The sequence below is a fragment of the Mauremys reevesii genome, linkage group 4 (genome assembly GCF_016161935.1).
Source record: "Mauremys reevesii isolate NIE-2019 linkage group 4, ASM1616193v1, whole genome shotgun sequence".
Taxonomy (NCBI): domain Eukaryota; kingdom Metazoa; phylum Chordata; order Testudines; family Geoemydidae; genus Mauremys; species Mauremys reevesii.
Window position 1 is genome coordinate 80,285,995 of NC_052626.1, and position 24,434 is coordinate 80,310,428.

The window sequence follows — 24,434 nt, forward strand, 5'->3', positions numbered from 1 at the left end:
TTGCTGTCACAAGGTCCAGTTTGCAATCAGGCTTAGTCAAGAGGACTCCTTACAATAGTAAGGATTTGCAAGATCAGGCTTACAGTCTGCAGCCTTTCAAGACTTGGTTCAGCAATCCATCTGCATTCAGCAAAGCACTTAAGCATGTGTTTAAGTGCTCTGCTGATTCAGGGTCTAATAGACGTGTGATGGGAACCACCACAAGAGGAAGGAATTTGTGTTGGGAACCGTCTAAACTTTTCCCCAAAGAGAGAGAATTTTGTAATACATATTACCAGATTTTTGTTAAACAAAATGAAATATCATAAGGACAATTATTTATCCTTTTGGGGTTTTGTTCTGTATTTTAAGGTTTAAATACCCCCGCCGCACATTGTGTTAAGTGCTCCATTGATAGAAAGTACCTTTTCCTGCTAAGCCTTTCGATTGATGTTAACAATAACATATGTTATTAATCAAAAATGCAGCTCAATATTGTAGAATGCCACAGTCTATGACTTCTCCAACATGCAGATGAACCACATCCAACAGGAATCCCACAGTCCATCCACTGTACTGGAGGGAAAGAGATCTTGGCACAATCAGCTGCATTATTAAGGACCCATCAAATATCTATTCTCCCCACCCCCAAATAATTATAATAGACATAATTTAAAGTCCTGGGATTCCCCCTTCTGTTATCTTAGGCAAATTTGAGTCAACTTGTTATGTTCGTTCGAATTAGGCCCCTCTCCCAGGAGAGTGTACAAGCTGATAGGTTGGCAGCTCTCTGTAATATCCTACTATTTTCATGCCAGGTGCCCAAACATCTGGATTATCCATGTATGCCTAGGTAGATGGTGATTATATATTTTAATTCAATTTAACAAAAATTCACTCAGATTGCAAATAATCAGATGTGGTCTTTTAATTATTGCTCTGCAAAAGCACTGGTGGTCATTTCTCTCTCTGGCTAAAACTATTATACCTGCCTAAGGCAGAAGAAACTCAGATATTACAAGGATGGGTGCCTGGCAAATGAGATAGATAGATAGATAGATAGATAGATAGATAGATATAGCTAGAGCAACAGAAAAAGTATTTTTAGGGGCAGAGAAAAAACTGGGATCCTCAATTAGTCTCTTGTAGTATATCACATTCTTGGTAGACATTGAAAAGAGTTTGAGAGAGATTGAGAGAGAGCTCGAGCTCAACTCTTTTCAATGTACTGGGAATGTAATATACCACAAGAGACTAGCTGAGGATCCCAGCTTTATCCATCTATCTATCTATCTAGGCAGGTTTAACAGGTTTACAAATCCTTGCCATGTATATATCCGAGACAAAACAAATTATCATTCCAACCGTGAGCATTTGTTTAGAGAAACATACAGTAACATAATAATCAGCTCTCTCTATAACAGGGCCAACAACAGGGGTGTTACTGCATATATTTTAATGAATATAACTATATCTATTTATTGCCTCTTCTCTTAATCCAGTCCATTGTTGCTAGTGGCAGGAAAGGTGGACAGGTATTTGAACCATAACATTTGAGCTCTGAACATGGAAAAGGATTGTGCAACATTGTATTTTTTCTAGCCTGCAGAGAGCCAAAGATCTCTGACCTGGTGAGACAGAAAGTGCTTCCAATGCAGGTTCAGTCAAGGTGAGATTGTAATGCCTCAATTTTAAGAATGTTTGTAGTTTATTCCCCCTACCGGATGCAGCCAGAATTAGGGTTCTGAGCTTTGTAACAGCTAACAGGGATTCCCCAGAGACTCCCTGGGGCTAGTGATGGTGTTTTGCAACTTGGGACTGTGGGGTTTTACTGAAGAAACTGGAGGTGAAGGGGGAAGGGATCCTAGGGTGGTCTATTGCAGTAGGCATCATCACTCAAAGAGATGCTACATGATGTGGTAGGAAGTTGGGTTGGATAGGGATGGGAAAGCTTGGTCAGAAAAAAATCAGAGTCTGCCATGAACTTTTACTCATTTCTCAAAAAGAACCCAACCCAAATCTGTCTGGGGATTCTGCCATGTTCAGAGTAACTCTTTTATAATCGTCATTATTTTTTGGTTTTGTGCCACTCTGCAGTGCTGATCTTGTATGTTTTTAGAGGCAGTGCAAACATCACCAATATCTTCAGTCTCCCTCCTACACACACACACACACCTCTAAAAGATTCACACTGCTTAACACACATGCCACCAAGAAACATATCTGGCCCTTATCACTATAGTATCTGGGCATCTCACACTCATTAATTGAATTTGTCTCCCCATGCAGTAGGAAAGTATTATCCTCATTTGTACAGATGGGGAACTGAAGCAGAGAAAGTGATTTGTCGGCTGTTACACAGAAAGTTGGCAGCTGAATAGGGAACTGAACATAGGCATCAGAAGTCTTAACCTAGTGCCCTATCAACTGGACCATCCTTCCTATTCAGACTTCTTCTTGTTTAAAGAAAAGAAATTGACTTTACTGCCACTGCTCTCAGCCTTAGTATCTTGGCTTTGAGGAGTGTCACATGTAATCCACATACATAAGACAATCTGTCTCTCTAGAACCATAAGGGATATATGCTTAAGTATCATGAGAAAAATCTATCCCCCAGGCATTTCTGGCTCGACTGACTGCAACAGGTAGCAGGAATCTCACAGGAAACTAATTTCCTGTCCATTTTTGCAGTTTTCAGTAGGTTTCCCCACAAGCAATCAGACCTTCATGTACTTCCAAGTGCTTTCTCACAAAGATCATGTAATTCTCATGAATGAAGGATTTAAAATATTAGCTTTGTAAAGTTCATAGTACACATTCAGAATGATTAATTTCATTTTGAGAGCACATTTAAACTTTAAAAATAGGTCCCATATTTCATCAAATCAGTGCAATTCCTAAACTAAAATGTAGTGATTGGTGCAATTATATATTCTCTCTGGTATGGTAATTATCTCTGTTAATTGCAAAATCAAGCTACTTTATCAACATGGTTTAGTCTGAATCTTTTCCCAATACTGCCTATTATAATGCACTAGAGAAAAAGAATGAGTCTAAACTCCTCTCTAGTGAAAATTAATTATAGCGACACCCAGTTCTAGTATAATTTTTCCATTTAAAAATGCAGCATCACATGTCTTTTGCAAATGGTGATAACATGAACTATCATCCACAAAATATTCCTATGTGACCGGAGACATTCCAGAAAAAGTAAACTAAAAAAAACAAAAACAAAAAACAAACCCATCTATAAAAAGGTTGAGCTGCAAATGGGAATTCTGCTAAACTGTGTTGGAGAGTTTTTTACCTTGTGCTTCCAGCAAATAAGCAAAGCCCTTGTGTTTTAAATGGTACTTAGCACAGCTGGTGATAAAGCAATGATCATGATCTTTTTTGTCATATTATTATTTCCCCGTGTTTCTTGTGTGGTGAAACAGGGAGACACCTCTGCATCAACTCTACTCTTCTGCATTCAGTAAACAGAAGCTCGAAATATATCCAACCAAGAAGCCAACCCTGCCCTTTGGAGATCTGCCTCCAGGGTACCAGCATTTGCACACTCAGCTTCAGTATGACTGCATTTCTCCCTTCTACCGCCGCCTGGGAAGCAGCAGGAGGACCTGTCTGAAGACAGGAAAATGGAGCGGGCGGGCTCCCTCATGCATTCCAAGTGAGTTGTTAAGAAGAAAAGAAATGCACATCTCCTTGGGGGGACATATATTCATCTTAGATAATTGGAGATTCCTAACAATGTAGGCTGCCTGTGCTCCCAGCTGGGCGAGAAGGCTCAATGACACTGGGAAGACAGATGACTCTTTCTACTCCTCAGCGGAACTTCTGTTGATGACACCAAGCAAAGAGTCAAGCTTTCAGTTTTGTAATTTGCCAGCAGGCTTTCTAATCATCTAGCTAAGCAATAGACTTAACCAAGTTTGCCTATGATTTGGAAACATTTTCCTATTATTCACATTTTCCTGTCGCACTTAGAGCAAATTCTGTTTTTCACTTGTCTCTGCACTTTGGCAGATAATTTACAGATATATCAGACCAAAAGCAATATAGTGGAACCAGTGAACTTTTAAGAGGCTACTCCCTTTACTCGATCCCTTTACTCGATAGGATGGGCCTATTTTGCAAAGTTCAGAACTGGGTATGAATTAGCTCAGAGTTAGGGGCTATGTAAATCTGGGGATTTGGGAGAGCCCATTATTGTCATAGGGGCAACTGTAAAATTCAGATCCAAACAAAAGTTCAGAGGGCTTTGGATCTGGGACTTTGGTTTGGGCTCATCTCAAGTATCAAGAAATATTTTTTTCAGTCTTTAGTTGCATAAAGCCCATTTCTACGAGATGACCCATTTCTAGTCGATTCTTGTGTGGTTGCTTAAGATGGATTTTAGGGTGGAATTTTCACATAGCTGTGGTGTCATTCTGATTCTTTCATGTCTTTATGTAGTTATATTGTTATAGAGCAGTCTTACAAAATTGTAATGGAAAATTACTAGTTCAGATGCAAAATTTACCTTCCCACCTTTTACCAGAAATTCCAATGAGAATGAAAAAAAAACTAATATTTTATTCGCCCTTTAAAAATAAAAATTCTCAAGGTGAGTGAGTAGAATGTTGCAAGGCTGATCCAGGGGTGAATTGGTAAACATTTTCCTAGTGCTAACAATAAAGTTTAGTACCCTAAGGTGCACCATAGTTTGGAATCAGGAAGTGGAGACATTCAGATTCTTGAGGAAAAAGAATCAACTCATCCTGGGTTCGTATTTTTACAGTCTGTGGAAAAACGGAAAACATCACTCTTCAAAAGACTTCATCTATCAGATGGCCCTGGCAAGCAGCCATCTATCGGAAGGCCAATGGGGTAAAGGATATCAGCCTCCGGAAGGGGGCGTGGATCCTGATCTGCAGTGGGGCCCTGGTGAACGAGCGCACCGTGGTGGTGGCAGCTCACTGTGTCACTGACTTGGGGAAGATCACTGTCCTCAAGACAGCGGAACTCAAAGTGGTCTTGGGGAAATTCTACAGGGACGATGACCGAAATGAGAAGACCATCCAGAACTTACGGGTGAGTAAGGCATTCAGATGGGAGTGGAGAAATGCTGACAGAGATGCAGACCCGGACCACCCCTGTGGTCCGTCTTGAATGAAGAGAAAAAAGCCTATTCATAGGAATATGTATTATATATATTTACATACTTTTGTTTTGACATTCCTGGAGCCTGAAGTCCCATGTTCATTGACAGAACTGTTGGGGGGCCGGGAGGAAGGGGCTCAGCAGCACTGCAAGCTTCCCTGCATATCATCCCACTAACATCCCTCACTTCTGACAAACAGGGATGAATAGACTAGTTCAGCTTGTTGAGCCCATTAAACCATTGGCCTCTTGGGTGAAATTGCCAAAAAAAGAGATGCCAACCGGTGATTATGTTTTTGGAGAGGGAGACACATGTCCACTGATCCTGGTCTGTCGCCATCAACTCATTATACATTTCAGCCCCAGATCTGAATAACTCCAAACTTTGGGGAGGTTTGGATCTGACTCCAGATCCATAGATAACAGTTCAGGTCCAGTTCGCATCAAAGTAATTTGATGAGTTAATTGATTTTCCAAGCTAATCTGGGCAATCTAATGGTTTCATATAAAAATCAGGAGAAACTCAGCAGTTTTCAATGTGTTTTTCTTTTTGATTTTTGAGTTCATTAATATGTTCTCTCCAATAAAATAGAATTGCTTTGTTTTTTATTTTATATTCAACTTTCTGCTTCATTTTGGTACCTAACCCCACATTCCTCTGCCCCGCCAGAGTATTTTACTATTCTTGATAGGAATATCTTTCCCTATTCTGCTCCTGCTGCCTGGAGTTTTCTTCTGACAGCATCTTATCAGCCTAGTAGGGATAAAAGATTAGGCTCTAAAGTTATATATTGCATAATGCATTAACTCTTTCTTTTGCAGTGAGTTATTGGAAGAAACTCAGTAAGATATATTTTAGTTCAGCTGTAGGACACTGTTACATTTCTGCAGACTGAAACAGACATGCAGTCAGTCATTGTCCACTAAAGGACTAGGCAAAGTTTTCTCAATAAAAGGTGAAGCTACTTGAAATATATTTCCCTCTTCCAATTTCATTGCAACTGTAAAATGGGCCCATTTTTGTTGAAAAATTGATTGCCTTTCATTATTTCTTTCTTTTTGCTGTCAGTAAAAATTGATTTGATCCCAAGCAAAAGTTGTCTTTGAAACACCGCATTTGAGTGTTTTGCATGTTTTTGATTTGAAAGAGGATTTGACTGAGTTGCATAGACAAGGAACCTTTGAGTGGTGCGAAACCATCTGAAATGAAATATGAAATTATCGTGGAAAAATTGTCACTGATTTCCCATTCTTCTATTGTCCATCATTAGTAATCCTGTAAATTTTCCTTCTCCGGTTCCTTCCTAGATTTCTGCCATCCTAGTGAATCCAAACTATGACCCCATATTGCTTGATTCCGACATGGCCATTGTAAAACTTCTGGACAAAGCCAAAATCAGCAGCCACGTTCAACCCATTTGCCTGGCATCTGCTCATGATTTGGACCCATCCACAGAAGATTTAAAAATAGTGATTACTGGCTGGAAGATACTGGCTGACATTAAGGATCCCAGCTACAAGAATGATACAATCCGCATGGGAGCTGTTCAGATGGTGGACTCGCTGTTGTGCGAGCAGCAATATGAGGATAATGGAATCCAGGTCATCATCACTGACAGCATGTTCTGTGCCAGGCAGCACCCCACTGCCTTTTCTAACATCTGCCCTGCTGAGACTGGAGGCATTGCAGCCATAACTTTGCCAGGAAAAGCGTCTCCTGAGCTAAAATGGCACCTGATGGGATTAGTGAGCTGGGGTTATGATAAAACTTGCAGCCTAGAACTCTACACTGGTTATACCAAAGCAATCCCATTCAAGGACTGGATTGAGAAGAACATGAAATAAAAAGCTGGGACTGGAAATGGCCTTTTATAAGTTTCGTAGTTTCTCTCACAATCTCTACTGCTTTAGGCTTCTCTTCCCACAGATGAGCCACATTTGGGATTTGGTTAAGGCAGATGCCCTGACAATTTGTCATAGGCGCCGCTGTTCAGTGAGGCCACTTTACTTACAATACAGGCTCTCTCTGCGTGAGGGGTTTCAACATATCTCAGCCTGCCTGTCTCCCTGGGTGGGAAGATGGTGCTTGGCTCCTGAGTCTGACACCCATAAGCAGGACAACTGGAATGGCTGAATTCAGTCTGTGGTATATAGTCAGCTAGATAAATGGATCTGTGTGCATTTCACAAAGGAGCATAGGTTTGAGAGAATTTGGAGGTTGGAAAGAGTAGCCTGAAGTAATTACTATGGATGAGCTTGTTATGGTGTATTCTCTGTATTGCCATAGTATGATGTATTCTTTCCCCCTCCTGAGTGCTGTACACATTAAACGAAGGTTTGTTTTTTAACCTATTTAACCATGTCTGATATCACTTTTATTCAGAGTCCCTGTCTCCTTTTTTATGTCCTATTGTCAGTGGGATGGGCCTCTCCGCTTAGTGGTTATGTGGTAGGGGAACCCAGTCCCTTCCCCTCCACTCTTTTCCAACCCAAGAGCCCTCTTGAGCATCATAAGGCAGGAGTCCACTACTGGCAGTCTGTCTAATGCCTCCCCTGAGCCTCCTCAGCAGGGTAGGGATTCTTGGCCCTGTGCAGCAGACCTCCCTTGGGAAAGCCTTCCTGGCATTGTCCCTTTGCAGCAGCAAGCACAGGTCTGTCTCGCTCCACCTACCATCCTGCTGTGCTGAAGAGACTCCGTTCCACGTCCCTCCTCCAACTGGAGCAGGCCCATGGGGCAGCCCAGAATTGTTCCTGCAGCCTTAACTCTCTAGTGTGGGGGTTTGTCTACCACATCACTCCTACCAAGAGGTATTTTCTGCCTGTGACTGCATGTGCATTGCTCTCACTGGGTGCTGTTCGTGCACATTGAAAGGAAAAAGTGGCACGAAGCCTCAGGTTTAAGGTGTAAACAATTGACAACTTTTTGGAATACATTCAGCTCTGTTATTGGTCTACACAGAAACACTATGATTAAACACAGTTGTAAAGTCCTCGTCACGTATTAAAAACACTAAAGGTATTTTTCAGACGCCTTCTCAGGGGCGTATCCAAGACCTAGTAAGGCCTAAGGGAGTGGATCTCTTTAACACATTCTGATTTGATTTACGATCAGTGAAGCCCTTCGCTGAATCCTGCAGAGTTAGAGTGATGGTCATGATAAACTAAGTAGTCTATTTCCAGCTCTGACTTCTACGATTCCATGAAAACCTTGGTTAGACAGGGTTAGCACTCAATGGTTTCTCTGCATTTACAGATTTGAAAATTATTTAAATGATGGACATTATTGCTGCAGATAGCAATATGTAGTTTAGTTTGCTTTCAGTGGCAGAGGGACTCAGTGTGTTATCTTTTGGGTAGTGTTATTTTTATTGGCAATATGAGTAGACAAATGCATTGCCAAAGTTCAAAAGTTTAAGGGATATGGCCATAGCAATTGACTTCTCATGTTGCATTTTTCTGTTCCAGTTCAATTCCCAGTTAGCCATCTGCCAGCGGACTATGCTTGGCTGACATGCTGCATGGCAAGAAAAAAAGTCTTAATTAAATTTGAAAAATCAGGTCTATTTCATTCCTTCTGTGGGAGGAACTATTTGCCAGTGAATGTATGGGATTTCCTACTCTTACTGTAGAGGTTAGATGTAATTAGGTGACAGTTTTGTGGAGAGGACTGTCTTGCAGTAGGTCAATGCTAGCATTCCTAAGGCTATTAACAAAGAATGAACTAAGAGCATGACAAAGGAAGATACTTGTATATTGGAACATATCCTATCCAGTGAGAGCTCTTTCATGGCTGAAAGAAAGGGGAAGGTGAATCTCTCTATCCTTAATAGTTAGAGTCACTCACTCCCAAAGCAGAAATAAAGAAGGGCCAGGCCTGATTTTCCTCTCACTGACACCGGCGTAACACCAATGTAACTGCATTGCCTTCAGCAGTTATTGAGGACTGAAACCAATGTGAGTGAGAGGAGAATAAGACCCCAAATTCCTCCTTTTTCTGGATATAAAAAATGCCCAGATAAAACCTCCTCAGTGCTCTGGAGTCCAAGCAGCATCGCAAAATCTCATTGTGAGTTAAGTCCAGCCTCAACTTCTCCTCTTCTCCCTTTTATACCTATTAGCTGGGCCTAGTAGCATTATGATCCCCAGCCATATCCATTCCTCAGCCACTTATCTTCTCCCTGACTAGTTCCAATCTCTCACAGACCAGACAGGGAAAACTGAAAGGTTGGGCTTTAGCTATATCTGAGTGACCATAACCCAGCTTTCCACTGGCTACCCAAGAGTCAGATGGGTAAGAGCGTATGTACCCCATCATGGCAAGTAGAGGGATTCAGCTGAAGGAATTACAGAAATGAACTTCAGAATAAGTAAAAATAATTACACCTGTTACATACATCAGAACTCAATTTCCCTTCATTTTGCAAAGTCCATGAATCTGTTCTGAGAGGACACAGACATGAAAACTCCAACCCAGGCTGAGAGTTTGTCAGAGTCCAGGTCAAGAATTGTAACACATTTTGGTCCACACATACAGAGTCATATTCATATACCCACATGGTTGTGTGTTCAGATGTGTGCATGTATAATCCCTCATACAGAGGTGCACACATATGCACACATATACACACATTCTGATTTATATTCATAGAAATTACAGATGGAAAAGCCCTGATAGGTCAGCTAGTTCAAAGGCCAATGAAGGGCTGTTCCCTTCAGCATTTACCAGTACTTTCTAAGTCTAGTTTTAAATATCTTGAGGGAGGGGGCTACTGTGAGTTCCCGTGACAGACTCTTCTGCTTGACCCTGTGGTTGTGATGTCAAAGGAAGTTAGCAGCTGAAATGATCAAGCTGTCACAGCTCTGGTATTCTGGCCTTACAGAATACAGTCAAACCCAATGGTGTTAATTAAACACAGAGCTCACATAATTAACCAAAAAAAAAAAATCTGAAAAACAAGCTGGTATCACAACTCCTTTTTCACCAGGACCTATTTTTTAAATATTAAACTGACTCAAACATCCCTCTTTAAGCAGGTGAGAATCTATGCCATCTGCTAAAGGAAGGCTGTGAAACAGCACAACAGGGATAGCAATGCATTTGCACCAGGGAGAACATCTATGCATTTTAAAAGGTACATGAAGAGATCCCTATTAAAAGCTAATCTCTACCCTCTCTCTCTCTCTCTCACTCCACTGGAGTGACTGGTTCATCTCTCTGGCTTCTATTCAGAAGTCTTTTGGGCAAAATCTGATCAAAAGGTTGGCATATGCCTACCATTTTAGAATACCTCTAAAAGGAGTGGGTATTCGTGGTAGAAGATGGTATTGCGCAGAGTGAACATCTGAAGTTAACTATAGGAGCCAAGAAAATGAAGCCAAATTCATTCCTGGTGTAATATTGTTGATTTCAATAGAATTACCTAGTGATTAATTTGATCCTGGGGCCCTTAAATCTGCATTTAATGGCTATATCCATCTTAGGCACCTGAATGTTCACTTGAGACACCTACAAGCAGATTTAGTCAGACATAAGTGCTTATATTTGAATACCATGTGAGGCAGTGATGTCCAAACTTCTTGCATTTTTGGCACTCAAGGCACTAAATCAGGACCTTCCAGGGTGATTGTGTTAAGAAGAAAATTTGCATATGAATCTGCAAGGATAGTGTGTTCTCTGAGCTGCACCCTGCAATTTTTAAACAGAGGGATTGGAACCAGTTCCATCCAGGAAGGGAAATCAAGGTAGGCATCTGGTTGCTCTGCCTGAGCCCATGGGAGCACCTAGCAAGTGATGGCTCCTCTCCTTGACACAGAAAAGGTGGGAAAAGATGAAAACCAACGGCCATATACAATTCCCTGATTCCCTGCCATGCTTGAGGTCTGCTCTAACTTGTGCCAGCTGGCTATGGTCCCCATGGCAACATACACCAGCTGGGGATAGATGAAGCACATCACACTCCCTCCCCATCGCCTTTGCCTCTGCACCATGGACTGTGGAGTGGGAGGCATAAGAGCCAGCTATACTGACTCTATGGCTGCTGGGGACTCTTCTACTCTGGGGTAATCTCCAGCAGGGTACTTGTGGGTGATACCTGCCCCTTTGTACTGCCTAATCAGGGCAAAGGGGGAATGAACCAGGGCAGAAAATCTACCCACAGTATTACATTGTGGCTCCTTAATCTTAGTGAAATACTATGTTGGTCCTTCAGCCTAAAAAGGTTGGACACCCCTGAATTAAGAGGGCAATGCGAACATCAGCAGCCAGATCCTCAGCTGCTGTTTGTCACTCCATAATGAAGCAACTCTGATTGACATCAGCTTAGCATCTACCACAATATATTATAGGTGGAGCTGGTAGCACTGCCTATAGTTAAGGTTGCCCAGTGCTTTCCATTATAACATGCAGTTTTCAGTTCAGGTTGAAATTTTCTACCCCTGGTGTCTGCCTCAGGCTGAATGTTTTGGGAAAGTTTCAGCAAAACTGGTCAGACATTTCCAAGAATGAGAGTAGGGAAAAATACATTGTTTTTCTTATTTTTAAAAAATTCTTACACCTGTTTGGTTGAGAAGTTCTAGCATCACTATGCTTCAGACCAGGGGCTTAAAATTTGGCAGGGAGGGAGGCGGTCATCCTGCTGTCAGGGATGTGCCTTTTGTTGTCCCAATGTTACTTTTCCCTAATTTGGCCAAGTTATAAACCTCTGGGAAAAAAATCTCAGTTTGCATAAGCTCAGTAGAGATGTCCTACAGGGTCACTGCTAAGAACTCCAAAGATTCCATTTGCATCGAGCATGTGCCAGCCCAGGACTGAGCAGGACTTTCCTTGCAGTTGCTCTCTGCTGCTGCGATGCCAGGCACAGGAACCAAGAATAGGTGGACGGTCTCTCCTGTATTTCCAGTGGTCCTCCTGGTGATGCCCACACAACACGGAGGAGAAGGAATAGGATGTCTGACTGACATGGAGAATGGTGAGGCAGGCAGGAGAAAGAGGTTGGAGGAGTGGGATGGGAGCAGAGGAGGAAGGGGAGAGGAGCTAGGTTGGAATGGTGGACAGGAGCAGAAGGGGAAGGGAGCAAGAGCTTTGGGGAGATGGATGAGATTGGACTGGGCCCTGGGGCAGAAGCCATGGGTTGAGGATGGATAGAAGAGGAGAGGGAAAGGAGTTGGGGCATGATGGGGTAGATGGAAGCAGAGAGGGAGGGGTGCAGGAACTGGGGGTGATGTGGTGGATAGGAGCAGGGAGGAAGGAACTAGTGAGTGGATAGAAGGACGGGGACTGTAGCCAGGAGGCCGGGGTAGAATATAAGCAGAGGAGGTGGACAGAAAGGGAAGGGAAGGGGACAGGAGCTGGATGGGGGACAGACAGGAGAAAAAAAGGGGGAACATAAGTGAGGCGGACTAGACAGAAGTGTCTATAACAACTATAGCACACTCCCTTCCAGAATCTGGAATTGAATGTAGGAGTCTTGAATCTTTACAATCCTTTGCTGACAGCAAATATTGGCAAAACACATAATCACAGTGTATGCTTCAACCCCCTCAAGTCCCTAGTCCGCACATAGGATAACAACCTACCATTGCTACCATTTAAAATGACCAATTATGTTGTATTGTGGTAACAAAAAACACCAGCTTTCTGATTCAATGGCACTGGTGCATGTATGTGGGCAGCTTTCTTTCTCCCTCATAGAGAACTATTTAAATATGATTTGCCCTATTCTGTTCACTTCCTCTGAAGTATCTGGCACCTGCCACTGTTGGAAGACAGGCTACTGGGCTAGATGGACCAGACCATTGATCTAACCCAGTTTGGCCGTTCTTATGGTTTTATGAACACTTATCATGATTAGAGGTTTGTTTATTTTTATAATTCCAGCAGGAGGGCAAAGTCAGAGGCTCTATAGTCACTGGCAGAATTAGTCGCTGTGGTGTTGCAATCTGTGTTCTTGCTGCTTCTCCCCATTTGTTTCTAGGAGCGCGAACCCAGGGATTAGGCTCCATTAGGCTTCTGCATATTTAGCTATTTCTTTTTAATTTAACGAAACGAAACGAAACGAACCACTTAAAATTGACTAACCATGGGACAATTTACCTTTCTGCTAGCTTCACTGTCTCCTTCCAGAAGTACTGATTTACCCACATCTCCAACAGAGGTCAGCAGAGCCCCATTGGAGAGATCTATTCACTGTATTCATACTTTATTTAGTGCAAAGATTCTCTTCGTATGCATCCGAAAGCACACCACATACAAAAGCCATCACCAAAGCACACATTCGCCTCTCATCACTGGTTTCTAAAAAGCTAAGCAGTTTCTTGTGAGTCTTCATATGTCGAAGGCATATGATCTGATCCCTGCTTATCTAATCTATCTATTGATCTGACCTGTTCCATTATTGACGTGGTTTTGCGCCACTTTCCTCTTGTTCTGGCAGCTTGCGAGGCAAATCAGGAATGAAAGAAATGTAGATTCTGCTATCGGTTACTCAAGTGAATATTTCCCTTAACTTCCACAGGGTCTAGTCCTGTGCATAAGGAGTGGGGGGGGGGGGGGAGAAGGGCTGCAGAATAGGCCCTGACTAAGTAAAAAGTCAAGTATCAGAGGGGTAGCCGTGTTAGTCTGGATCTGTAAAAGCAGCAAAGAATCCTGCGGCACCTTATAGACTAACAGATGTTTTGGAGCATGAGCTTTCGTGGGTGAATGCATCCGACGAAGTGGGTATTCACCCACGAAAGCTCATGCTCCAAAACGCCTGTTAGTGTATAAGGTGCCACAGGACTCTTTGCTGCTTAAAAAGTCAAGGACTCCATTCCAGTTGAAGAGAGGTAGAAGAAACCTGACACGTTATTATTGGGGGTCCAGAGAGAGACACATGTAGATCTCCCGTATGAGGAATTTCCCCCCAGCCTTCTGATTTACACTCTGTAAGGCTCTTTATTAATAATAATGCAAATTAATTTTTAAAGCCAGGTAATTTATTCTGGCATCAAAAGAAGAAATGCAGGAAAAGGCTTCTCTGGCATTAACTAACTGCTGACTTGCTTCCAATTTCTCTGTTGTGTGTTTTTCTTTTCTCTCTCCCTCCCCCTATTTATACCGTAGCGTGACCTTTCCCCGCCCCTCGCTTGGAGTCCCAATCCGATTGCTAATCGGGTTTAAAGGACATGAACGTGACAGTTGTCTATCTACCGGGGGAAATTAACTCTTTGCCTTCATCCCTTTCCCCAATGCGATCTCTCTCTCCCCTCCCCCTTGTTTTCTCCTTATACTGTAATTCGGTGGGATTTACCTGCTGCAGAAATGTGTCTCACACTCGCCCCGTTTGCCAAAAGGCTAAAATTTGCTCTAATGTGCTCGAATCGCCTTCCAGTTATACTTCAAGAGCTGCCCCCCCGCCAGTTCCTAACCGGGAAATCCAATCAACAACCCCCCAAAGGCAACGCCACGGAAACAAAGAGAAGAAGCTAAAGACGAGACTGGGAAGGGTCCTCCTTAGGGACCGACTGAGATTTACAGCCGCTGAGCTCGCAAAGCGGCACGAACAATGCAAAGGGAAACGAGCGTGTCTCTCTGCGACTGTTCGGACGCGTCCTTTATGGTTCTAATTTAATCTCCTGGGTTTAACCTCACCGCCGTAGATTTAAAATCCCCTGGCAAAGAGGGGGGCAGGGCAGGTAATGAAAACCGAGCAAGGCTGAATCCCTGCACTAACCCAGCAGCGGAAATCCCTGTCATTCCTCTGGATCCAGGCATTCCCTCGGTGGGATTTTTCTTCTTCTTTAAATAAGAGGCTGGGGGGGGGGGTGGATTTATAGGGGTAACAGCAGCTAGTGATGTCAGCCCTTGCCTAAAATAGAGAAGGATAGACTGCAAATCCACAGCTAGCAGGCTAAAGCCTTCCAATCCAGCCTCAGCCAACACCATGTCAATGTGAAGTCACCCACCACCTCTTCCTCACACACACACACACACACTCACATGCACTCCCCCCTCCCCACCACTCCAGGAGGAGAAAGCAAGGGATCAAAGCCCAGGTGTCCTCCAGAGCCGAACCCTGCCGTCCGCTGCTCCTTTCCCACTGGGGGTGGCAGTGCTTTCCCCTCCAAGACATGAAAGCCTAAAAGACGTGGAGAATATCAATCCAACAGGAGGTGGTGGTAGTGGAGGGGGGTGGAGGAATCTGAAGAGCAGAGCTTCTGGAGTCTTGCCTTTTGGAGCCTTGAGGATTATACAAGGAATTTTTGTGCTGCTACTTAGACGCTAAAGGGGGGGTCCCATCCAAAAGACGGAGCTTCCTTTGCATCCCACCTCCCTTGGATTCTTGAGAAGACAGGGGGGATTTCAGGACCATGGCATCGCCAGAAGGGTGAGGGGGACTGTCAGTTTTGGAGGGTGGGATGGGAGGAAGAGCGTGTGTGTGTGTGTAGTGCTGTGCTGTGGGTGACAGTTTCATTGCATCTGTTTCCTTGTATCCTTCACGCCTCTCCCCCTAAACGAAACCACCAGGGCGCGAGACGGAAAACAGTCAAAGGCAGGGCGGAGAGAGACGGAATTTCAAAAATGAGCCGCTGGGAAGGATTCATTTGCCTGCCGTCCGCAGATGCAAAGGCAAATGTGATCAAACCACCTGCCTCAAAGCTGGAGAGGTGCCCAGATCAATGGTCAAAATGAACAATAAATGGATCTCTGTGTATATGTATAGTCTATATTATGCAGCTTTAACTAACAAAGGGAGGGAACAGAGGAACTAACCAAACCCATTTTTATATTGCAAAACTCCTTAAGGTCTGTGCCAGTTACAGTGAAATGCGGTAAGAGGGGATAAGAAATGCTGGAGCGTGCTGAATGTTACACAAGAGGCATTATTTATGGCACAGTAAAAACAATGTGTTCATGATAGGACAATCCCTCTGCAGCTCTTGTGAAATGTCTGCGAGCACCAGCCACTTACTGGCTTCTCTGGGGTGTGTGTGTGTGTTTTTAAAAGGAAGATCTGCTCGCAAAAGGTTTCTTTGATCGCTGGTTGCCCTCCTGTGATATTGTCTAGCAATATCATTATAATGCGTCTGGCGTGAGCCTCCCTCTTTATCCCTGGACGTTGTCAGGTTGGATCAGCATGATCTGCTCTAGACAGGACCTTCCGAGGACAGAGTGCAAAAGGAGGCTCTGTTTATATACTGGGTTTGTGTCTCCTGGGATGAAAGACTTGATGAGCTGATTTCAGTAACCTGGAGCAAGGGGGCACATTGCTGTAAAGCGTTGGCACCTCAGTGTCACACTACCTGGGCAAAGAACTGTCTTCTTCCAGGCAGATGGGCGTTAGGGCAGCTGACTTGTGGAAGTTGTGTAGAAATTACAGGCGCTGTTTTTTCCCTAGACATTCTAATTCCTCCAGAAAAAAATTAATTCCACGTGTATTCACAGCAGAACTCTGGCATAGTGGAGCAACAGAAACTTTCTTCTCTGGAAGAAATAATAGCTTAGTCTTGGGTACCATGCTGCCTCTGGAGGGAATTTATAGATAACATATATGCACATAACTGTTCCAGTAAACTGCACAGCACTTTAGCATTTCCCCTTGACAATGAAATGACCGATTGGAGGTTATCAATAGATAAATGGAGCCGCAAGGGAGCAGGTTTCAGCTGGGAAAATAGGGTATGTCCAAGTGACTGTAATTGGCCACATCTTACCATTGCGTTATCATGCCCCAGCTTTGACTCTTCTCTGTGCACCATGCAGCCAGATGCCTGTTTTTATTTTAAACTATGAAGTATTTACTAGGTATATGTTTATTTCACAGACTCGTAGACTAATGTATTAGCTACTGTGACAGTGTTTATACAGGAAAGATAACACAACAGAGAGAACAACTATAAGCAAAGACACAGGCTGGTGGGTAGATTTTTCAATCTGAGATGAAGTAAACATTTTTAAAATATAAGCAAACACAGTAGTGCTTTTTAAATACATTGATTGTACAGCCAGATAAAAGAGAGAGAAAAGGGTTTAAATAAACACACTTTTTTTCTCTTTCCATGTTGGAGCACATAATGGGGGCAGGATAGGAAAGGAAGGAAGAAGTTTAAGCATTGTCTTCAAACTCCTACAGGAATGAACATAGATTAAGAAAATCTGGGGCATGGAGCATCAGTGACTTCATGAGTCATCTCTATTTATTTGGTGTATTTGATATAAAAATGCACCAACATGTCTTAGGATCCTTCAGATATAAGCATAACTTCAGTCTCTGCTGCTTTTATCAAAGAGGTTTTTTCTCAAACCACCTGTTTCCAACATGACAACAAAACCCCAATCAAACCAAAAAAACTACCAGCCCCTGCCCCTATCAGGTGTATATCTGAGGATAGAGCTAAGCCTTCTACTATAGTCTAAAGGTCAACAAACTCAGGCTCTTTGGACCAGCAGGGAAAGTGAATTCTGGAAGCATGGGACTTTCTCTATGAATGGCTGTCCAACAATCCTTAACATTTAACACTGGGGTCTGTTAGCTGGAAGGCCACAGATGACCTCCACTGTATAGCAGTATACAGAGTGAGACCCAGTCTCTCAGGTATGTGTTCCTAAATGGGGAAAAGATAGCGAGAAATAGAGGCTAGTGTGAGAAAGCAAAATGGTACTGAGACAGGTTAATCTGACATTCTGCTCTTGAGATAGGTATCTAGGGTGGTATTGATGTGCAGATAAAAACACTTTCAGAGGTGTGTGTGCCATACCTGTATTTAAAATTAAAGTATTTGTGAGTTATTTAACAATTTATCCCTAAATGGGGGAATTTGCACAAAAGTCTCAAAGTTGAGGAGGAGTCAAAAAACATCACCATTTATTTAGCAAATAATAACACAAAGCACCAAAAATATATATAGAGGAGGGCAAATATGCATTCCATTCCCCAGAGGATATTGACTACGTACAGCCAGGGTTCACAGGGGAGGGAGATTTCCTTGCCTCCCCCCTTTTAATAGTGATTGCTTTCTTTCTTCAGTTTCTTCATCAGTCGCTTTTTTCAGACTTTTGTCTTTCTGGCAATCTACTGTCTGGAAAAATCTGTTATGATAAGTTTCTTTGCTAACAACAAACCTAATTAAAATGAAAATGTAGAATGAAATGTCCCTTGAAATAATATCATCAAACGCTGTGTAGGCTGATCAATGTTCCTTTAATAGCAGCCACTGCTGGTTTTCTTAATGCTGAATACATTGGCTGGTATCTTGATTGCTGAGTCTTCCTTTCACAGAGTCCCCTGACATGGATTGCATTACCAAGCTTTCAGGCTGCTGTCTCAAATTGGAAACAGCTAACAAGTAATGCAGGGAGGAAAGCCTGGTCCTGATATTCACAGCTGTACTGTCATAGTTCAAAGAGTCATTCACATTATGACATATTCCTAAAATACCTATCACCGTAGTAACTAGTGTAGCACTTAATTTCTATGGGTTTGTTCCTGCAAGGTGCTGAGCACTCTAATCATGGTCCTGATTGACATGTGCTTCACTTTCAGCATATGAGTAGCCCCATTAAGTTACAGGGGACTGGTCCTACCTCTAAAGTTAAGCATGTGCCTATGTAATTCTTGGGTCAGAGCCAAAGTGCTCGGCACCTTGTGGGACCAAGTCCCATAGTATCTACTTACCAGTCTAATCTGGTTCCCACTGAAGTCAATGGCTGTTTTCCCATTGACTTCAATGAGAGTGGGATCAGGCTCTGTTTCTCTTAGTACATTTATTCTTTTTGAAGGGAGCTGGCCCAGTACATAAGTATTGCTTTAAAACTTACTTTTACAATCTAGAGATGGTCTGAAGCTGTTAAATTTGGATTTATATTTTGAGGGCCGCCCCTCCCCCAAAAGATCAAGTGTTTTGGTTTTAGGCTATTCGTGCAATGGGGATATTTGCAAAATTAGCATACGGGTCTGGGTTTGAATTTTAAATACTTAACTTCCAGAGTTTGTGGGTTTCAGATCTGGATTTTTGTTTTAGACTTACCCATAATAAGAATGTAACCATGGTGAGACTTCTGGTGTCACAAAGAATAAGTGCTAAACAATCAATGTCCAAACCAATCAAAGCCAGAATAGCCCTCCCCATATCATTTCCATCACTCATTAAAGCTCCCCATTAAAACTCTCTTTATGGCATTACAAAACATTTTCATGAATGACCCAGAGACAAGAAAGTGGGATGATGCAGGTAGCAAAAGAAAGTACTTTATCATATAAGAAAGACACAGGCAGAGAAGCCCTAGTATAGATATGTTAAAAAGAAACAGTAGTATTATATATTTATATGTGAATATATATTTCAACTGACAAATAAAAACCAGTGAAAATGGAACAGCTCACTAGATTTCTCATTACATTCAACAATACAGCTGTATCAAGGTGTTTATCCAGTCCTGTGAGCTTATTAGTAAAATCATCTCAGGTTCTTTATAATTTTATATATACACAGAGTGTTTCTTCAATAGACTGTATACCAGCAGAATTCTCACCCTGTTGTAAATGTAGTCTATAGTTCAAGTTATCCCTTCCTGGGGTTTGGCTTTATTGACTCAATTAACAATAGTACAACATAAACTGCAGCCTCAGCTTTCTCCCTAAGCTTGAATGTTCCTAGGGTTTCCTTCAGGACCTCTATCTCAGCCCTTAGTTTCACCATCTCTGAGACGTGCCAGTCTTTTTTATACTCCTAGATTAGAGTTAATTGGACATGTCTGATTTTAACCTCAGAGTGGGTCAGCAAAACTACCTCTGCATCAGTCTGCAGGGATCAAGCAGCTAACATCAGGGTGATTCCATTGAAAAGCTTTTCATCCCCATGCAGGATCCTAGAATTGGCCACATTGTTACACACATATATTTTGCTTCACTTGATTTTCATTTAATAATTTATTCATACAACTCTATTCATGTATACATAGACAGTAGTTGAAGTGTTTGGCATATATGATTAAATATATTGGATTATAAAATCCACCCAAATTTGTTTCATTATTATCTTTATTTGTTATTGACACAGCACCAGTGTTTTAGACCACTTAATTTGTGTTCAGTCTCCATATTTGGGAGACAGATGGAACAGATGAAGCACATAAATGAAAGACATGGACTATGGCCCTGACCCTGCTCTCACTGATGTCAATAGCAAAACTCCCACTGAATTCAATGGGACAGAATTAGGTCCTATGAAATATAAAGCATGTTCCTTAAAACTAACTGCTGATGACACAACAGCCCATGAGACACCAGGTTTCAGTTCAGCCTTGAGTAACAATTTCAAAGAGAAGATACCTAGGGCCCTTTGTTTTCAGTTTTTATTGTATTTAATTTTTCCTGGGAGTTTATCAGTGTTTATTACTCCAACAACAAAAACAGGTAAAAATCGGTGCAAAAAAACTATGAATAATTTTTCCTAGGTAAATACTGGGGGTTATTTTAGTGGACAGAAGGACAGAGGAAAAAAGTATTCAGTAGATTCATGCTTTGAATTCTGTTCATTAATGTGGTTTGCTGCAGAACTAAAACAGAACTCAAAACACAATGCCACCTCTGAGTTTAAGAAAACAATACATCTCCAATCCCCAAATAAAACTTTTCATTTGAATCAACAGTTTACTGTTGTAAATATTTATAGGCTAATAGTTCTAAGTCTACATCTAATAATTGGGCCACACCACTTGCAGCGCATACACTCACTTCATCCTTTTCTCCTGTTTTTGTTTTTTTTAAATCTTAGAATTCTTCCTTGTGTTCTGAAATGTATTCTGAGCCAGGTTTTCCCATTTTAGTGTGTCAGATCTTTAAATCATTCTCTGCTAACAGCTTGAAATGTGTACATGGTGGGTGTGAGATTCACCAGTACGTTTAGATGCATACGTGCTTCAGAGCTTGCATACATACAATAAAGAAACAGGCATGTATCTTCTAGACTAATACATAGCTGTACTTCAACAGGAAGTTTTGCATATACACACAGGCTAATGTATTATCATAATATATATATCTCATGCAATGTATTGTATTTTCCTAACAAGTTATTTTTCATATATTTGAATGATACAAAAGTAGGGTGAAAAATGGAAAAAAACCGAATAATCTTAGTTTTTTACAAAAAGTATTTTTTTCAGTAGAAATCGGTTTAAACTGAAAACCCAGAGGCTTAAAGATACCATATAATCTTAGGCCAAAAATCTCAAGCATGGGTGCCTTAGGTACCCAAAGTCCATATCTAGGCACTTAAATATGACTTTCAACTACACTGAGCATCCAGCAGCAGCTCCTAAAGAAGTCAATGGGAACTTCTGGGTTCTTGGCAGTTTTGAAAATCGAATTACTTATTTAGGCACCTAAATATGAATTTCAAAGCCCAAAGTTAGGCAGCCATTTCTTACAAAGTTTGTGTGTGATTTTATAAAGCACTTGGCGTTGGCATAACTCTGCTCCCACCAAAGTATATATAACATACTATATGGGTTGGGTCACAGAGACCCCCTTGGGGTTGTCACCTGATGTGCTGAGACTACCTCTGAGCCTATTTTCTCTGCCAGTTTGGGCCTCCAGAACCCTGCCTTGTTGAGCCAGACATGCTTTCCTGTTGCAACACAGACCCGGGGTCTGAACCACACCCACAAAAACTTGCAGACTTAAATGAAAACAGCTTAAGAAGTGTTCCTGTCTCCAGCACCCAGACACCCAGCTTCCAATGGGATCCAAACCCCAAATAAATCCATTTTACTCTGTATAAAGCTTATATAGGGTAAACTCATAAATTGTCTGCCCTCTATAACACTGATAGAGAGATATGCACATCTGTTTACTCCCCCAGGTATTAATCACTTACTCTGGGTTAATTAATAAACAAAAGTGATTTTATTAAGTATAAAAAGTAGTATTTAAGTGGTTTCAAGTAATAACAGACAGAACAAGGTAAGTTACTAAGTAAAATAAATCCAAATACGCAAGGCTAACTTAATTCACTAAGGATCTAGTTACAAATACTAACTTCTCACCCTAGATGTTATCTCAAGTACAATCCTTTTCAGACCTATGTTGTAGTTTATGGCCTGGGTCCAGCAATCACTCATACCCGCACAGTTACTGTCCTTTGTTCCAGTTTCTTTCAAGCATCTCTTTGGGGTGAAGAGGCCATCTCTTGAGCCAGCTGAAGACAAAATGGAGAGGCTGCCAGGGCCTTTTATATTCTCTCTTGTGAGCAGAAACCATTTTGTTCTTCTGTGCAAAATTACAGCAACAAGATGGAGTTTGTAGCCTCCTGGGCAAGTCACATGTCCATGAATGATTCAGCTTTTTGCAGGTTGATGCCATTGTTTACATGTTAGTTTGAACATTCCCAGGAAAGCTCAGATGTGGATTGGTGTCTCCCAAAATCCACTGTGGTTAAGTACTGCCAATTACTTGACTAGACACTTCACAATATGTTGGCCAAACCTCCCTTATGTGTTTCCTACAGCAAACACTTCAAATACAAGCATAGAGCCAACGCTCATAACTTCAGATATAAAAATGATACATGCATACAAATAGGAGGAATATATTCAGTAGATCATAACCTTTGCAGATATATGTCACATGACATATCTAGCATAAAGCATATTCCAGTTATGTTATATTTACACTTATAAGCATCTTTCCATAAACATGTAGAGTGCAACATCACACAAACACACACGGACATGTGCATAAGCACACGAAGAGACACTGCATATGTTCTGGTAGCCATGGAGCAAAGGACTTTATTCTTCTAGCCATGGCAGAACCATGGAATTAACTGTATCTACTATACCCCTAGGACCTTCTCATCTCTGCTGTAACCCACTAATCCACCTCCACCCAGACTGCTTCTAACACTGAAAATCTCTGGAGCTTTCAAACAGCCACCATTTTCAATAAGAAAAATTGCTACAAAAAGATTTTATTAAAATAGAACCCCTGTTTAATGAACTAATTGGGGATCGCGTTCATGAAAAAAAAAGTAACATCCCCAAATTATAGCAGGGATGAATAGTAACAGATGTATGCAGTGTGCCTGATTTTATTTTGTTTGAGAGAAACGCCTTTCCGCTTGGACGTTGGGTGAAGGATTGAAGTTACATTCAGTGGCCAAAAAAATTACTATATAGCATAAAAATGGTTCATATAACTCATTGTTCATAAGATGTTGTATATGTCCCAAATGTGGTAGGAGATCACTGGCTTGAAGTCTGGGACATACTGTATCCATTTCTCAACTTGCATCACATCTAATGTCTGATGACGTGTCATGGCTAGAAATACTGGCTTTATTTTGCCTGGAAAACAGATTACAGGTTCACAGTAATAACCCCAGTTCTGCAATCCATATTTTGACAAAATTCCCATTTACGGGATTGATCATGTTATGCAGCATCCATTGCTAGCCCTGGTTAGTTGTGAAATATCGGACTTTACAACTTACAACCTGATTTATAGAATATAAAATTTATAGTGTTTTTAGAGGCTTTAAAAATGGTTGGCTATTTTTTTCTCTCCCTTCACATAGGCACCTGGACTCTTGATATTAAGTGGGGCCTATCTAGTTTTATAAGCAGAAGGAAATGAGAATGTAAATTGTCAAACATTTCAAAAGGAGCTTTTCTGTAAAATGTGTGGCATAGACTCATGACATTGACACTCCTGGGTAACGTGGCCATCCCAAACAAGTGCAAATAAAACTTAAACCACCATCTCTCAGTATATAATTATACTTATACACTAATCTCTCTCTGTGTCTATATCGATGTGTATGTGGTCCCCAAGCCTCAAGTTCAGCCAGGCTGCATTGGTGCAGGTTATGGGTTATGGTGGTGTGGCATTAAACCACCTCTGTGCTTCCCTTGTTCCCAGCTGGAGTACAGTTTGATCCCTAGCCTCAAGGATGCTTTAGTTAAACTGGTTTGTTTTAGGCTGCTTGATGCTGTTAATTTGTAATGGGACTGCCAGAGTGCCAGCCCATCCCCCCCGACAGGACAGTGGGGTCAGGAGAAAGTGGTGTAGGACTGACTCCGACTGGATGGGAATCCTCATCTGTCAGTTTAGGATGGCTCAATGGTTTTGCAAATGGGGCATTTCATGGCTGAGGATTTGGCCCATAATTTATATATATATTTTTAAGCTTTATTTTAAGTTCCTTTATTTTTTTTCTAGTTATGGTCCCCAAGAATTTCAAATTGTCTGTGAAACTGGCAAGCAAAAACTAGATTTCAGGGTCAAGTTTAGGGTTTCCTAGTTTACTTCCAGGTCATTTGGAGAGCAGCTAAC

The 24,434-nt window shown here is 41.7% G+C and overlaps 2 protein-coding genes across 4 annotated transcripts in view; both read left to right on the forward strand.

Moving 5' to 3' along the window:
• Positions 1-7,421, forward strand: part of PAMR1 (peptidase domain containing associated with muscle regeneration 1) — a 66,041-nt gene extending 58,620 nt beyond the window's left edge. For all 3 annotated transcript variants that reach the window (XM_039537180.1, XM_039537181.1, XM_039537182.1), the window contains exons 9-12: positions 1,582-1,648; positions 3,417-3,649; positions 4,760-5,052; positions 6,430-7,421. In XM_039537180.1, the coding sequence (XP_039393114.1) occupies positions 1,582-1,648; positions 3,417-3,649; positions 4,760-5,052; positions 6,430-6,966 (1,130 nt within the window). In that variant the 3' untranslated portion in view covers positions 6,967-7,421. The remainder of the gene's footprint in view (positions 1-1,581; positions 1,649-3,416; positions 3,650-4,759; positions 5,053-6,429) is intronic.
• Positions 7,422-15,017: 7,596 nt separating this feature from the next.
• SLC1A2 (solute carrier family 1 member 2) overlaps positions 15,018-24,434 on the forward strand; it is a 114,112-nt gene continuing 104,695 nt past the window's right edge. The window contains exon 1 of the mRNA XM_039536664.1: positions 15,018-15,485. Coding sequence (XP_039392598.1) covers positions 15,469-15,485 — 17 coding nt within the window. The 5' untranslated portion in view covers positions 15,018-15,468. The remainder of the gene's footprint in view (positions 15,486-24,434) is intronic.